Consider the following 17,022-nt stretch of genomic DNA (forward strand, 5'->3'; position numbering starts at 1 on the left):
GATGATTTCCTTTGCTGCGCAGAAGTTAAAATCTCAATATTTTATTATGAAAATGTCTAAACATACAGCAAAGTTCAAAGAATTTTAGAGTGAGCACCCTGTAGTCACCAGCTACATTTTACAGTTGTTAATTTTTTGCTATATTTCCTTTATTATATTATCACATATCTATCTGTCCATCCATCTACCCATCAATCCATCTTATTTTTTAATGCATTTCAAAACAAGTTGTGAACATTTCTAAATACTTTAGCATGCATTTCATTAATCAGAGTTCAGTTTTTGTATATGAGTATTTTAGGTAATATTTACATTTGTGAAAGTAACAATTCTTTATTTAATATAATGTTCTTTGAGTATGAGAAACACATAGACCTGTATAAGCCAGGCTTATGAAGAAACAGAATATCTCCATCACTCCAAAAAGTTCCTTATGCCCCTTCCTAGTCAGTCCCTTCCCCTACCTGATCACTTACACCCTTCATGGTAAAGATGATTAGGCAAGAGTCACTAATAGCTGATAAATCTAGGGGGAATTTTTTGATGAAGAGCAGGATATTTACATGAAAGGAGGGAAAAAACCCAGTGATTATATGGTAGAGAAATCTAGCAACACCTGAACTATATGATCAAAATTAACATCATCAAAGGAGGGACAGATATACATCATGTGCTTCCAGATGTGATACCATGAGAAGGATATAACATCGCTTTTATAGCATTCTGGCTAAGAATGCATAATCATGAAGAATGTTCCTTTTTGAATGCCAATGCCATGGAAGATTAAGAAATGTCAGTGTTATGAAATATCAGTAAAGGCAGTATGTTCCAGACTCTCTAAAGAGGTAATAATTAAAGGCAATACCTGATCCTAGCCTGGATTCTGTACTAGAGGGGAAAAATGATTATAAAGGACATTTTTAGATCATTTAACTAGGAATATGGACAGTAGATTAGTGTTTATCAATGTAAATTTATGAAGTTGACAACTATACTGTGGCAACAAGAAAATATCCTTATGTCTTAGGAAATAGGCACTGATGTCAAAGGGATAAAGAGCCATGATGTTTGTAATTTACCTTCATATAGTTCAGGGAAAAAAATGTATATATACACACATGTATATATAGAGAGCACATTATCAAACAAGAGTAAAACATTAACAATAGGCAAATCTGGGTAAAGGATATATGGTGTTTAATATTTTTTATTTTTCTAACTTTTTGTGAGTGAAATTATTTCCAAAGAAAACTTAAAATATTTACAAATACATAAAATTTCCTTGTTTTGTTCAGTGAGAAAGATCTAAAAGCAACAACTAAGACAGTAACGCTAATCATTCCTAGTGCCTGGATTATAATCTTGAAATATTTTTCTATTAAAAGAAAACCAAGTCTTCTTGGAAAAAATAGATGATTCTGAGTCTGGGGCAGGAAATATATAATATGAGCTTGCATTGCATATTTCAGGGAAGCTGTCAAAGACTAATATAAGGTCTTGTCAAAAGGCCTTATCAGAGAACCAGTTTATTATCTTAAGGATTAGGCAAAAAAGAGAAAAAATCGTTTATCTTCCCTTTCCTATATGAACTCCATCATTGGGTAACCTCGTTATAGGTAAGGAGAAGTGTTTTCTTATAAAATTAATCCAGCTAAAAGAATGCAAAAAAAAATCGGCCATTTTGCAACTCCCAATTAGTTAATACATCCAAGCATTGAGTATCAACAGTTGCTAACATTAAATAAAAAATGAGCAAGAAAGAAAACATTACATGCCCCCTGATGAAAGAATACCCTACACTGCCACTCCTCAGGATCCAGCTGCCATTTGCGGGAACCACCAAAGTCAGGGGAACATAGTGAACTGCACCAAGAAAAATCCAAACTGGGAACGCAAACTGTTGTGCTTCTTCAACAGGTAAATTGCATGGAAATGAAAATGAAGAAGCTGTAGAAAAAAATAAAAATGACTTAAAAGCATATCAAACTTTAAAAAATGAGCAAGACTAAGAAGTTAAGCATGTATTTAATAGGTGATTTATACTTGTTTGGGGTAATTTTGTACAAAACTCAGTTAAGATAAATGGCACATATAAGATGCAGGATATTGATTTTTTTTTTTTTTTAATACTAAGAAATTCTGAAGATGATGTGTTAGGGGGAAAACCTGATAGGTTTTCAATAGTTTTGAGAAGGGACCAGCAGTAGTGAGAGTTTCTGTATTTCACTTAGGAAATGGTCAGGGCTTCCACTAATTATAACCCATCCAAAAGTGGCACTGTTTATAGGAAGAGGAGACAAGGGGGGTGAATAAAGAGAGAAAGATATAATTTAAAGCATTGACAGCAGTATTTGGTGGTAGTAATGTTCATGAATAGAGCTAAAACTATAGGCGAAATTATAAAGCTGGCAACTTTCCTTTCAGTATCTATTTTCACCTCTTCTCACCCTCCAGTAAATGTAAATGCCTTAAGTGTTTGGTACATAGACATTGCTCAATAAATATTTGTTGAATTGGTGAGGGGGGGTTACTGTCCCTTAGGAGTTACGCCAGGACTCTCCAACCCCCATGCGTCCAAGGAGCAGCTGAACCTGTAGGCCAGGGTCATCCATTACTGAGACTAAGGAAGTTTGAGAAGACGTAGAGTCAAGCAGCTGGCTTCCTCCTGGTGCTTCAGCTGCTAACTGGCAGTCACAGGAGTGAATGCGCTTTACTGTGCACCACGTGCAGGAGAGCTGCCTCTTGGACTACTCCAACATTGGGTTGCAGTGAACTAATGAAGAACGACAACCCTCCAAGGTTACCTAGAAATCTGAGAGAACATTTTGAACAAATAGAATGTTAGCTCAGCTAAACAAAACTACTAGAGGAAACAGATAACTTCAACAACAACAAAAATGAGCACTTAAGAAAGTTCAAGTATGGCACAAAAAGACTTTTTGAAGCTAATGATCACTGTTTGGACTTAAATTATTAGACTGGAAAATCAAGTAAAATAAGTCGTCACAAAACAGCAAAAATACAAAGAGAAAGAATCCTTTAAGAAAAGATAAAAGACAGGGAATAGATCTATGAGACCTAACAGATCTAACATGTGAATAATAATTGTTTATGGGAATTTAAAAGGGGGGAAAACTGAAACAGGTGGAAGATAGTCCATAATTATACAAAAGAAGAAAATTTTCTTGAGCTGAAGAAAACCTGAGTCTATCAATTATAAAGTTCATTGAGCTCCAGGTAGATTGATGAAGACACACACATACACCCCTAGACATATATTGGTCAGATTTTTAGTTCTGAATGTAACAGATTACCTACAAGGAAGTATTGTCACGTTGGCATTGGACTTGTAACTTGCAACAGTGGAAGGTAGACTACTGAGAGACAAGTGCCTACAACATGAGAATCCTGTACCTAAGGAAGGTATTAGTCTCCTGTCAGGATGAAAGAAAGATAATTACAGACATTTAAGGATTTAAAAGGTATATCGGGGCTGGCCCCATGGCCGAATAGTTAAGTTGGTGCGCTCCGCTGCGGCGGCTGAGGGTTTTGTTGGTTCAGATCCTGGGCGCAGACAGGGCACCGCTCATCAAGCCATGCTGAGGCAGCATCCCATGAGCCACAACTAGAAGGACCCACAACTAAAATATACAACTGTGTACTGGGGGGATTTGGGGAGAAAAAGCAGAAAGAAAAACATATATCAAAATGTATATTTTCTTACATTTTTTAAAAGAAAGAAAAATAAACTAACAACTTATAAAAGTGGTTACCTAATAGGAGAAGGGATAAAAAGGGAGGTATATGAATTGTACAGTCTTTTTGAAGAACAGTCTGGCAGCAGCTAACAAAATACAAAAGCTCTTATCTTTATTATGGATACATACTGTGAAATATTTCTGGATGAAATAATGATGAATGGGATGTGCTTCAAAATGACACAGGGGTAGGGTGAATAGGGGTATGGACTGGCTGAAGATTGATGGCTGTTAGAACTGAGTGATGGGTACATCGGCATTTGGTGTAATATTCTGTCTACTTTTGTGTAAGTTCAAAATTTACCATTATAAAAATGTTTTTAAAAATACCCATGCTCTTTGATCTAGCAGTGACACTTCTGCAAATATCCCATGTTTATTACAGCACTGTTTTTAGTGGCAAAAGAAAAAATGTATAGTTATACAGGGGATTGGTTGCATAAATCAAGGTATATGGCCACACCATGGACTATTGTACAGCCATGAAGAAGGGTGTCTTAATGCTGTACTAGTTACTTGGAGAGATTTTCATAAGATATAGTTGAGTTAGAAAAATCAAGATGAATATTCATAATATCTCATTTTTATAAAATGAGCAATCTTTTAAAAACCTATATGTTTGTATATGTATGTATTTGTATAAAATGTTGTAAGCATGGAGCAAAATCTAGAAGGATGTATACCAGGCTGTTAATGAGGCTGTGTTGAGGGGCGAGTGGCAGAGGAGGGATTGAATTGGGTAGAAGGCAGAAAGGTAGAACTGGACCAGTCATGTGATGTTATTTTTGTATACAAGACTCAACAAAATCTTCTTTTACCCTACCACCCTGTTTGTTTAGTCCTTTATGCCCTTCCCTTCACAACTAAGCTTCTTAAAGTGCACTCCATTGAATCGGTGTTTACTAACATCACACATGATCTTCTAACTGCCAGATGTATTAACCATCTTTCCAATGTCTCTGTAGAATTTGACATTGTTAACCACGTTCTTCCTAATGTTCTCTTGTCTTGGTTTCTGGGACATAGTTCTCTCCTGGCTTTCACCCAGCTTCCCAGACTGTTCCTTCTCAGTTTCCTTCTAGAATCTCATCTTTACTTCTTCCTCATTCCCTTCACGTAGACCCCTGTGCTGGTTTTTCCAAAGATTTTACTTTCTCATGAGAGAAGATTTTACCCTCTTCCCATGCCACATAGTCTCCCAAATAAAGTTCACCCACACTCACAGTTTTAACTACTATCTATATGGTAAGACCTTCCAAAAAGCTCTTTGTTCCATACTTTTCTCTTAAGCTTAAAACCTATATATTTAGCTGCCCTCTGGATATTACCACTTAGAATTCCCAGAGAAATCAGTGTGCCTGAATGGAACTTCTTTTTTCCCCATTTACACTCCTCTTCTTGTTTTTTTCTACCTCAGTTAATGGTAACGTCATTCAGCTATATATACATAAATATGTCATATACTTGGTAGTCATCCTAAACTCCTTTTCCTCCAGCTCAGTTATTCAACAACTATTTTTAAGCCCTCATTATGTGTTAGGCATTGTTTAAGCACTGGGGATACAGCTGATTAAGAAAATGGAGATAATAACACAATCATTGGCTAAATCCTGTCAATATCTACTTTCAAAATATTTATAAATCCATCTACCAGTTACAAGCTGAAAGTCATTTGAACATCTTTGTGCTGTGTGGGATCAGGATTATAATAGCTGAAATTACATTGGCCTCCCTAAGAAAATAAGAAAATAAGATTTGGAAAATAGGAATTTTTTATCTGGTATGTTAATTCTGAAATTTTAGTCTCTTGAGAAAACAGTAGCTGTGAAAAGCAGCTTTTGTTATAAAACTTTCTATTAGAAAGAAGTACCACAACTTTGCATTAGAAATAAGTGCTGCAACACATTTTTCCCATGGAAGAAGGAAGGTATCTTGTTTGAACTTACATGTTTAATTAGAGTGGAACACATCTTCTAGAACCTTTTTTAATTTTCACTGGTTTTGATTGTTTCCTGTGTTCATCAGCTCTGTATTGATTTTTCAGAATATTTATTTTCCACATGGTGAATGTCCCTGAATTATTGCTTGATCAAAGTCCCTCAAGGAATGTTGCAAAAATCATCAGTAAGTATCATACAGAGATTTTGGAGTTGCTGAAAAAGACTGATGAAAAATACCCAATTTATTGCTTAATTTACAGGAGGTCCTTGTTAGACTTAACTTTGTTAAACTTCATTTAATCAAATTCAGAATGTATTAATACTTAGTTGAGAATTAATTTAACTGCCCATAGACGTTTATATTTGTAAAACCTGATAGCGTTGTTACCCATCTGGTATATTGTGTCATCCATGTGACAGATACACTTTAAGTGTTACAAAGTTAGAGAATATAACCAGAACTCTGAATTTCAGAACTTAATAAATTTGGAGTAAAATAAAAGGATGTTATATATGCAACATTTTAAATACAGTTTATTCCATTAGGCATTGTGCTTTATGATAGTGGTACTCAGAATAGCTATTCCACAAACTGTTACTGGTTCTCAGGACAAGGAGTTTGTGCCAGAATGTAAATCGGCGCACTACTTCCTTCATCAAAAAGGAAAAAATGCTATGAAAAAGAATCAGCTGAACTAAACAGTGTGCTAGTGACATAATTTATTTAAGTTTTTGATACAAGCTGCTTATTTTGTCATGGATTAGTAATAAACAGTTTGCAGTTTGGCCTCAGTTCACGGACAACACTGAGTATTTTTATGTCGTACATATCAGATATTTATGGTATTTTTGCAGAAATACATGTCCTGCTTAGTACAGCTTATTTGTATACAAATGTGTGGCACTTTTAAGTTTGCATAATTCTTGAGTCTGTTTTTTTTTACCCCCTAACTTCTTCCCTTTTCCCATGGTCTTAGTCCACATTACTTTCCTATACAGAAATTCTATGTCATAATGGTGTTTGCTACAAATAATTGCTTCCTGCTACTCTGCTGAGAATTTAGTCATATTCAGAGAGCCAGATCATGCTCATAAAACATAATTATGGTACTGGAGAAGGGGGTAACTCCGTCACATAGTGTCCCCCCCATACTTTCTGACACTCATTAATTGCCAAAGTGGAGATTCTGTTACAAGTTTGCAGACACTGATTTTATTACTTAAATAGAGTGCCCAGTGGGCAAACTTAAAAATGCTAGTCATTGTCAAAAAGAATTATGTCTTCACCTTTTTCTAATCTTACTTTGACTGCCAGTAATCTGGCTTTGTTTATTAAGCAGCTGCTATAAACTTTCCTAACTTGCATACTTCAGCTTACACAAGGAAATGCTCCATCATAATAAACAGATGAGCTAGTTTTAGAGTCTACTGCAGAACAGATTAGGAAACTTTTAAAAAGACAGTGATATATTGTTACCCACTGGTGTTCACTGAGTGCATTTCTGTGTCATAAAATACACAAAATGACCAGTATTTTGAAGCCTTATTTTTCTTAATGTTAAAATACTAAATTGTAACTATTCTAAATATATTGTCATAATTTGTGAAACTCATTTCCTCAGTTTTATATTTTAGGAGCTATGAAAATAGAACTATTGATACATGCTTATATGAAATTATAACAGTTAATAAATCAAGAGATCAAATAAACAATTATTTAAGTCAAAATAAACCAGAAATTTTTATTAAATGGATTTTGTGATGTTAACACTTTAACCATAAGTAGGAAGAAGAAACACCTTAGAAAGTTTTTAAGCAAATCTTTTAACCTTACAAGTATGAAGGCTATGGGAAGAAGTTACATGGGGTGTTTTTAGGGTATCAAAATATATATTAGCATATTTGATCATTAGGAATTTAGACTTGATAGAGCATTTTATAGGGTAAAGAGGTTTGCATACTACTTTACCTAAAATTAATGATTCCTCCGTTTAACACATAAAGAATATTTTATCTTCTTGCTTTCTAAATGACATTTTAAAATCACTTCCAGTATATGCATTAGGTAATGGGTTAAGCCAGTATGGAAAATTGTAATCCTTTTATAACCCAAGAACCTTATTTAACTTAACCAGGACTGTTAACACCGTCTTTGATTAAATCTATTTCTGAAGTGGTTGAGTGGCAGCAAGCACTATGTTTGGTGTTTGGCACCCTTTATCTTTCACATATCCTTGTGGTATCAGTGCTTAGAAGAAATGAAAAAGGCACTTAGGTGCCCATCATGTGCAGAGGGCTGAGCATACAGTACAACAGGCAATGAGGCATTCTTTTATTTAGTGACCAATTAAAAGAAATTCCGTCATGATGTTTTCCATGCTCTGCTTTGTGACATACATGGTGCACTTTACACACAGAGTTCGGAATTTTAATTTTTCAAACTTTTTCCTAAATACCTGAATCTTAAACAAACAAAACTTCTACAGTTCTCTTACTTAAAAATCAGTACTTTTAAATCAATACAGATTTTATCATGTGTTGTATGTGTACTAATTATATCAACTTAGTTCCAAAGTGTAAGAATTTTTAAGTCTTGGTGGAGTGTTTTTTAAAGAAAAATATATATGTCAAGTTTTGTTAAGTGAAGAAAAGGGAAAGACATTATGAATACCTAAATTACCATATGCTGTAAACATTTGACTTATATATCAGAAAAATAAATGGGAAGTTGTGGTTGCAACTGAGATGTTCTTTGGATGTCTGCAAATGACTGTATTATCAGTCTTTAAATGTTCTGTTACATAAAATATTCTGCTAAGTATCTCTCTTTGAAGTTCATGTAAATATAGTAGTCAAGAAGTTTCCAAGTGTTTTTGCCCAAAATATATAAAATTGTTTATTGAAAATACCAAAACTAATAGATTTTTTTATAAAAATATATTAGCTTGATGATTTTCCTTAAAAATTGAATTTCTATCAGTGCCTAGCAACTTAAAGTGAGTCTGTCACATAATTATAGTAGTTGAGATATTGCTGAATATTTAAGACTAAAATTCTAAAGGGTACATTTGGGCAGAACCCTTAAAAAAAAAAGACCTTTGACTTAAAAATATTAATTATATTTGCATACATTTAAATGAATTCAGCCTTAGCTATATCATCCTTTCTGTAGAAACATGTTTTATCTAGTCATGGTTAAAGGGACCTCCATGTAATATGATGAAATAGCTGAGACTGGGTGATTTTGTCAGTTTCCTTTAGTGACATCAAAATTTTTGTAGTGATACCAGTCATGTTTTCAGAGGGAAGAAAATCTTGATTAATTTGTACTTTATAGAATCAGTTTCTGTATTACTGACGTTTTAGGAGAAAGGCAATGTGTAACTACTTGAAGGGTATCTAAGTGCTGTGGTACTTGATTTTACTTCTTACGTAGATTTTGCTTTTAAACTTAGTATTTTCAACTGTTGGTTATATTCTCTTCCCTCCCCAGCTCACCCCTAAACTCAACTGTAATGGTCTTACTTATATCTATTACTATAGAAATACACTGAAAATATGTTCTCATGTGGCATACTTATTTCCAAAAAGATGTATGACTACTTTTCTCCTATAAAGTAGAATTAGAATATCTAACCTTTACTTAGGAAAATAGAGGTTTAGAAATGGAGAGTTAAAATAGACTATATAAAATTACCTGGTATTTTATTTTCCTGTCTACAAACTACATGTTTCAATTAATTTAGGGATATGAAAGCTGTAAAGATTTGTTTCTTTAAATGCCAGGTGTAGGGGCTGGCCCGGTGGTGCAGCGGTTAAGTGCGCACGTTCCGCTTCTGGTGGCCCGGGGTTCGCCAGTTCGATCCCAGGTGCGGACATGGCACTGCTTGGCAAGCCATGCTGTGGTAGGCGTCCCACATATAAAGTAGAGGAAGATGGGCACGGATGTTAGCTCAGGGCCAGGCTTCCTCAGCAAAAAAGAAGAGGACTGGCAGTAGTTAGCTCAGGGCTAATCTTCCTCAAAAAAAAAAAAAAATTTAAATGCCAGGTGTATTTTTCTAATGTTACTTCTTTGGCTAGGTAACATAAATAAGTTATAGTTATATCATTAATTCTTAAATATATTGTGGTTAGTGAGCTATTGCAGAGCAAAGGAACAGCCCAAAATAGACATAAGAGAGGCCTGCAACAGTTGTGAAATATCCTCGTAGTAAAGCCCCAGAGACTCTCTGAAACTCAGAGTCAGCTTGTTCAGGGAACAGTCTCAGCAGAAGACTGCAATTAGAGAGCAGCACAGATCACTACAAACGGGCCTCTCACTCACGAAACTGCTGCAGAAATGAGTTCTCCCTTTATCAGTATGAAAAGGAATCCAAAGATTTGAGGAAAACCAAATGAATGAAAGAGGAGAGAGGCCAAGATGAACAAACAGAACAATGGATCCTGGAAAATAGAAATAATAGAGGAAGCAGAAGGGTAAGTTCTACTGAGTATTCCTGGAGATTCTTGAGGTCAGTTGATCCACTAACTATACAACAAAAGGCTACTGTGAAAAAGGAGACTTGGAAAGTCCTTTGAATTCAAAATATTTATCATTACTGAAAGTAAATATTCTACAGGCCTAAAGGATAGTCTGGACATTGCTGAAGATGTAATTTGAGATCTTAAGAGAAGGGCAATGTATAAAACATATTAAAAAAATGAAACATTGGAAATATAAGAAAAATTGTAAAAAACAAACTATACCCAGGATATGTAGTGTTCATCTTACAAAGAAGAGCAAATATTGGGGAAAATTTTCTTAATTGAAGAAAATGTCCTTTAACTGAAGAAAGACTTATGTTTATAGATCGAAAGAGAATTAAAAAACAAACAAAAAAAAAAACACGTCTAGATATACAACTTCAAGGGTAAAGATTTTTCTGAAAACCTGTAAGCTCCCAGAATCCGAGGGAAACGTGTTACCTGCAAAGAAAGGAGACTGAGTGACATCAGATTTCTCATTCTTAATTCTGTTGTTAGAAGACAGCCTGAGCTATAGTTACAACGTTCTATGAAAAATTATTTTGATCATAAAATTCCATTCCCAACCAACTATCACTCAAGTGTAAGGGCTAAAGAAAACATCCCTGGACATACCTTCTGAGCTCTTTCTGAAAAAATTATTCAGATATATTATTTTTCAGTGACACAATAGGAGTCTAAAAGGAAAATATGAAGACTAACTCAGGATTTTAATGAAAAATTACAGCAGGGAGCAATTGGCATATTTTAGAACAAAATGTCAGAGAGCTTTGTAAAGAATGTTATTAGAGGAGAGTAGATAACAATACATATATTGTGTGAATTAGATTCTGAGAGTTCACTGTGTCCTGGTATTGATGATATGAAGGATATTGTCTGATCTGATGAACAAGAAAAAAGGCAAAAACTTCAGGGACGATAAACCATGAGGACAAGTCGTGCGCTAAATATAAAGCAGCAAGCTAAAATGTGATGTGATTTTGGGCTGCTCATAGACTGTAAGTCCTCTTTCTGAAATGACAGTAGTGGGTCTCCATTGGTCAGGTGATTTAGAAGACACAAGAGACTAGACCTGAGGTTCAGAAATTCTCTTCACTTTATTATTTCTAAGTTAGTTAAATTCAAATAAAATCAAATGTAATACTTAGGAAGAATGATTCTCTTCGGTGGTGGGATTATCTTGTGGGTGGCATTCCTTTACCCATCTCTGTGTTTTCTTGGTTTTCTAACATGAACTGTCTTACTTTTATAATAAAAGAACAATAAATGCTATTTGGAAATAAATGAAACAAAATCTTAATAAAGATAACTAAGGAAGTATAGCCAAGGATGTTTTTATGCACTAGCCCATGTCTGAATAAAAAGGACATAAACACTATTCCAAATGTAAAGAGCTTTTTTTCTTTTTTAAGTAGTATTTCTAGAGCTAAAAGAATTCTTAATTCTGGTTGAGTACATTGTGCAAAAAAAATGGCTTTCGATGTTGCAGAGGTTTTGACAATGGAAATCAAGTCATAAGCCATTATTTTTTCCACTCCTCTCTTTGGAATGGCTGTATTAATCTCAAGAGCTCAGATTTCAGTACACCTGTACTATCTAGGTTTGATCCCTGGATCTCGAATCGTGGGCAAGTTTGTTAACCTTTACGTGCTCAGGTTACACATCTGTAAAATAGGGATTACAGTATATACTTTGGAGGTGTGGTAAATGAAAGTTAGATGAGTTAACATATGAATCATAGAATATTGACTGGCACTGAGTAAGCACTTGATAATTATTAGCTTTAAAAATAATGAATATCTGAAATACAGTTATCACATTAGATATGTCCAGTTATTTAAAATTAAATATTTAGAACCATACTTTATATGATATTGCAGCCTTATAAAATGATGGATGAGGTGATACTATTGTACAAGATATTGTATGTCTAAGGTGTGAATATCTCAAAGTCAAGCGAAGAATAACAGATAGCAAGTTCATATTTGAAATTCAACTTTAACCTCAGGTGGATATGTTTTACAGTGTTATGTTTGCTTATTTTGTTTTTATATATACTTTTTTTTTTCGAGGAAGATTAGCCCAGAGCTAACATCTGCTGCCAATCCTCCTCTTTTTTGCTGAGGAAAACTGGCCCTGAGCTAATATCTGTGCCCATCTTACTCTACTTTATATGTGGAATGCCTGCCACAGCATGGCTTGCCAAGCAGTGCCCTGTCTGCACCCAGGATCCAAACCGGTGAACCCCAGGTCGCCGAAGCAGAATGTGCGAACTTAACCAGTGCACCACCAAGCAGGGCCCTGCTTATTTTTTTTTTTTTTTATTTAAAGCATTTTACATGTAAATTAACGTCTCATTTAATATAATCATTTTAGAGCCTAGGTTTTTGTGGCAGAGTTGCTTTCTCAATATGCTCAATTATAGAATAAACATAGAAATAGAAAGTATTTATTTAAACACTTTTGGAAAGATTACAAATTGTGGCATCATTTTATTGGGTGTGTATAGTTCATCCTGACTATTTTCAGTGCATTTTATGTACTCAGAAGTAACATAGCAAGCATGATGGTTGTGAGTACCAATTTTGGAGTTAGAGAAATTTAGGTTTGAAGAACTAGCTCTGCCACTTCTTAACTGTGTGGTCATGGATAAATTTATTATTAACATTGTTACATAGGAGTATTATGGGTATATAAGGTGGATACAAAGATAAATGAGATAATTTATAGACTTGCGTAAATATGGTATTTGTTTTAAGCTTTCACCAAGGATTATTTTCAACAAAAAGTTCTCCTTCACTTGTTAAGTTGTAGAAACTTTTTTTAATCATTATATAATGACATTAAATTGCAGTTAGCAAATGAAAAAAAGTTTGTATAGTTGTATCACCCCTTTCCCTGTCCCCATACCCATTTCCCCTCTCTGTTTTTTGAGGAATATTAAAAAATGTTTTACACAAGTGGTTGTCAGTTATGACTAGTGCTGTTATGTATAAAATTATAAATTCCACTGGACACTAATATAAGAAAATTGTTTGTTTGTTCACTCTGTTTCTTCTCTGCCCTCGCTGCCTCCCTCTCCCTGCACCATGAAATGTCTGTCTGTTGACTTAAATGACCAGTGGTTTCCACTGCCCTCATTCTAAAGCACCACAGTCCTCCATTGTCACCCTGGAATCAGTGAAATAAGTGCCTGAAGTCAGACTGAATCATTTTGTCTTCAGTCTTCTGATGCAAAGTTAAACAAATAGGAAAAGTAATGAGATTGAACTAAGGCATTTTTAAGTGAAAATATGTGCTGTATTGAGTTTGGCAGTATTTGATGTTAAATGTACATTTCATTTAAATGCTATTAATTTAACAAAGCACTTTTCTCTTTTGTCCTAGGCAAGGGGTTAATATTTATCACATGTATGGTATGTGCTAGGATATGCTAGACACATTACATAAATTAGTTCATTTAATCCTCACAACAGCTCTATGAGTTAATCCCTAATTAATAGCTTACTGACCTAATAAGTGGCAGGGCAAAGATTTGAACCTAGGAATAATGGCAGAACCTGTGTACTTTTCCATTATACCATACTGATTGTTACTGAGTATGAAAAGTTTAGTCAGATGATCCTGATGTCAGAATATAACTACAATATGAATTTAGTGTATATTTATTTGACTTAATGATACCTGTTATGAGGTGTGACATTACTAAACTCTTCTTCATTATCCTGGAATGTAGCACCTTCTGTTGGGCAAAAAGGATTCTGAAAATGAAATAAAGTAGCTGGTGTTTTTTTGGTTTTTGCCAAAGAGCCTAACACTAACTAAAATGTTTAATGAAAGAATACGTTTTCATATGTAATGTATTTCTGAAAATGTGCATACGTTACCTGGTTTTGTACTTAGAAAGTTAAGAAAATTATTTTTTTAAAAACCCTCAAGTGTAGTATATATGTTTAGAGTTTTTGGTTTGTTCTGTACATTGCATAATATATTCATTATTTAAAACAGTTTTAGGGGCCGGCCTGGTGGCACAGCGGTTAAGTGCGCACATTCTTGCTTCGGCAGCCTGGGGTTCGCCGGTTTGGATCCCAGATGCAGACATGGCACCACTTGGCAAGCCATGCTGTGGTAGGCATCCCACATATAAAGTGGAGGAAGATGGATACTGGTGTTAGCCCAGGGCCAGTCTTCCTCAAAAAACAAAAAATTTTTTTTTAAATTTAATTGAAAGCAAATTAATGGTTTTACTTTTATCCTATAAAATTTCAAATATATGCAAAAGTAGAAAGAACAGTATTATGAACCCCTTTGTACTTACTGCCCAGTTTTAATAATTACCACCTATGACCAATCTTGTTTTACCTCTCTCCATTCTTCCTTACCCCATCATTTTGAAGTCATTTCATTGGAAAATACTTTGGTAGGTATCTCTAATTAAAGATAGGAATTTTTTAAATTTTAAATATGCCCATAATACCATTATCATACCTAAACTAACTAAATTCTATTACTGTTAAATATCCAGTTATTATTCCAAGTTCTGATTGCCTCATAAACCATAATTTTTTTTTAACTTTTTCAAAATCAGAGTCCAGATAAAGTGTATATTGCAGTTGGATGATATGTCTGAGTATCTTTTAATCTATAGATATCCCCCTCCCATTCTTATATTCTTGCAATTTTTGTTGAAATAACCTGATCATTGGCCTGGTAAATTTTACAAAAGTCTGGATTTTGCTCAGTGCATCTCCATGATTTCATTTAAGGAAAATTACTCTTCCAAATATTTTTTCATCTCAATTTCAGATTTTCTTCGTTTACCTACAATGAATTTAATGGTAAACTGACTTCACTTTTGGGGAGAAAAAGTTACTTGTGGTAATTGCAAGGGGATTTTGCTAAATGATGAGCAGGAGATTATTTTAATGGTTCTGATCAATTTTCATAGTTTTTGTCAAGACCAAGGTGAACATTAGGCTTATTTTGAAACTAATTTCTAGCATTTAATATTGACATAAGCTGTCTGTACAACTTATTAAAATATTTTATGTGCTGATTTTGCCTATAATTTTAAATCTTTATTTCGATCACTGCTTTTCAAAATGTTGACACACTCTATGTTTATCTAGTATTTCATATGGTTTTTTTCTTGACAGTTGAACAATCTTCATTTCAGTTAGCTTCTGAAGAAGGCTAAAGATTTGCTACTTTCATTACATCTAGTAGGTTCCATCTTTATCTTAATTGTATTGTTGCTACTGTCAACACTTCTTCCATTTTCATCAAATACAAACAAAATACATATGTATTAAATTGTACAAACACCACTATATAAAGATGGTGCCATTGTTTAAAAGTAAATTTCTGGCTGACTGAAAAAGGTTCAGGAGCTGACATATAAAACCATGAGCTCAGTATAGGAAGATAGGCATGGTAATACATAATGTGTGGAGGTACAGGCTATCTGAAAGCTATGGGCGGCCTAAAGCAAATCAAATAACAGATCTGTGTTCCACATGGGAACTAATGGATGTGGATGAAACACTTACCACCTCTTCAGATTGCTAAGTTTAAGGGAGATATCAGCAATCAATTAGCCAGACAGTAGTCAATGGCAACATCATTTGCCATCTGGATACTATACAAAATTGTAAAGTGCATAAATTTGTATTTCATATTTCTCTCTCTTTCTGCAGTCCTCCTATCCAACCATACAACACCTCCACTTGATTTCTTGATGTCATAATACGGTTCCAAAGCTCCCTATTTGTATGTTTATTGTACATTTATTAAGCACCTATGAAAGTCCCTAAGTATTTTAAGTCACAGACTTATATTTGAAGTATCTGTTGAATAATTTGAAAAACAGAAGCAGAAAATTACAGTTGCCTCACCACAAAGGACTCCAAATTCCATAAATAGGCCTTTTTTCTTCAGTAAGCACACTACCACCCCTACCATTCTCCATCCCACAAATATAAAATACAGAAGTTTTTATTTCTCTGGGTGGTATAGATTGAGGCAAGTACTGTTTATTAATTTATAGAAAGCTGAATTGTGTGTGTGTATGCATGTCCTGAAGTACTCTTCATCTAGAGTAGGTGGAATGCATCAGGGATATTGTGGGGCAGATAGCCTTCCCTTTGCTCCTTGCCTTTTCTAGGAAACAGACAATCTTTGACCTCCCATATCCCAGTGAACAGAGTAACAGGCATAAAAAATGCACACCTTTTGGAATGGTTTCAAACCAGTGTTGTTCCCAGGGGGTAAATGAGAAGTTAACTTTACCTCCTTCCAAACACTCCAAATAAACGTATAACCTAAGTAAATACAAATGCAAACATAGCCTCGAAAAAAGTCCCCTAGGCAACATCCTGCCCGCAACAGATTACTACCCTTAAGCCATTCCCATATGTAAATTCTTGAACTGCTCCTCTCCCTGACCACTAATCTAGAATATCTCCTACTTAAATAGGTGGAAAATAATAAAGAACAACTAATCAGAATCCACATAAATATGCATGGAAGTTTGGGGAAGAGGAAGTAGTATACTGTTGTGGCTAATGTGTACAGCAGGGACTGAAAGATGGGAGGCAGTTTAGAACACACTATGAAGTCAGACAAAAACACCCTGGGCTACATCCCCTAGTGGTGAGGTGACCTTGGACAAGGTACTTACTGGCTCTGACTCTGTTTACATGCCTCTTAAGTGAGGATAACAATTGCTGTTGTGAAGACCAAATATTATTTGGATAGCAAATAGCAGGATTCAATAAATGGTTGTAGTAGTGGAAATAGTG

At 34.6% G+C, this 17,022-nt stretch overlaps 1 protein-coding gene across 15 annotated transcripts in view; it reads left to right on the top strand.

Annotated features, from left to right (window-relative positions):
* Positions 1–17,022, top strand: part of ANKRD12 (ankyrin repeat domain 12) — a 137,660-nt gene that overhangs the window by 95,839 nt on the left and 24,799 nt on the right. For 6 of the 15 annotated variants that reach the window (XM_070627437.1, XM_070627439.1, XM_070627435.1 and 3 more), the window contains one exon: positions 5,803–5,882. The exons of the other annotated variants lie outside the window; for them this stretch is intronic. In XM_070627437.1, the coding sequence (XP_070483538.1) occupies positions 5,819–5,882 (64 nt within the window). In that variant the 5' untranslated portion in view covers positions 5,803–5,818. The remainder of the gene's footprint in view (positions 1–5,802; positions 5,883–17,022) is intronic. 15 annotated transcript variants of the gene reach the window in all.

This window comes from Equus przewalskii, chromosome 7 (genome assembly GCF_037783145.1).
Source record: "Equus przewalskii isolate Varuska chromosome 7, EquPr2, whole genome shotgun sequence".
In the NCBI taxonomy this organism is placed as follows: domain Eukaryota; kingdom Metazoa; phylum Chordata; class Mammalia; order Perissodactyla; family Equidae; genus Equus; species Equus przewalskii.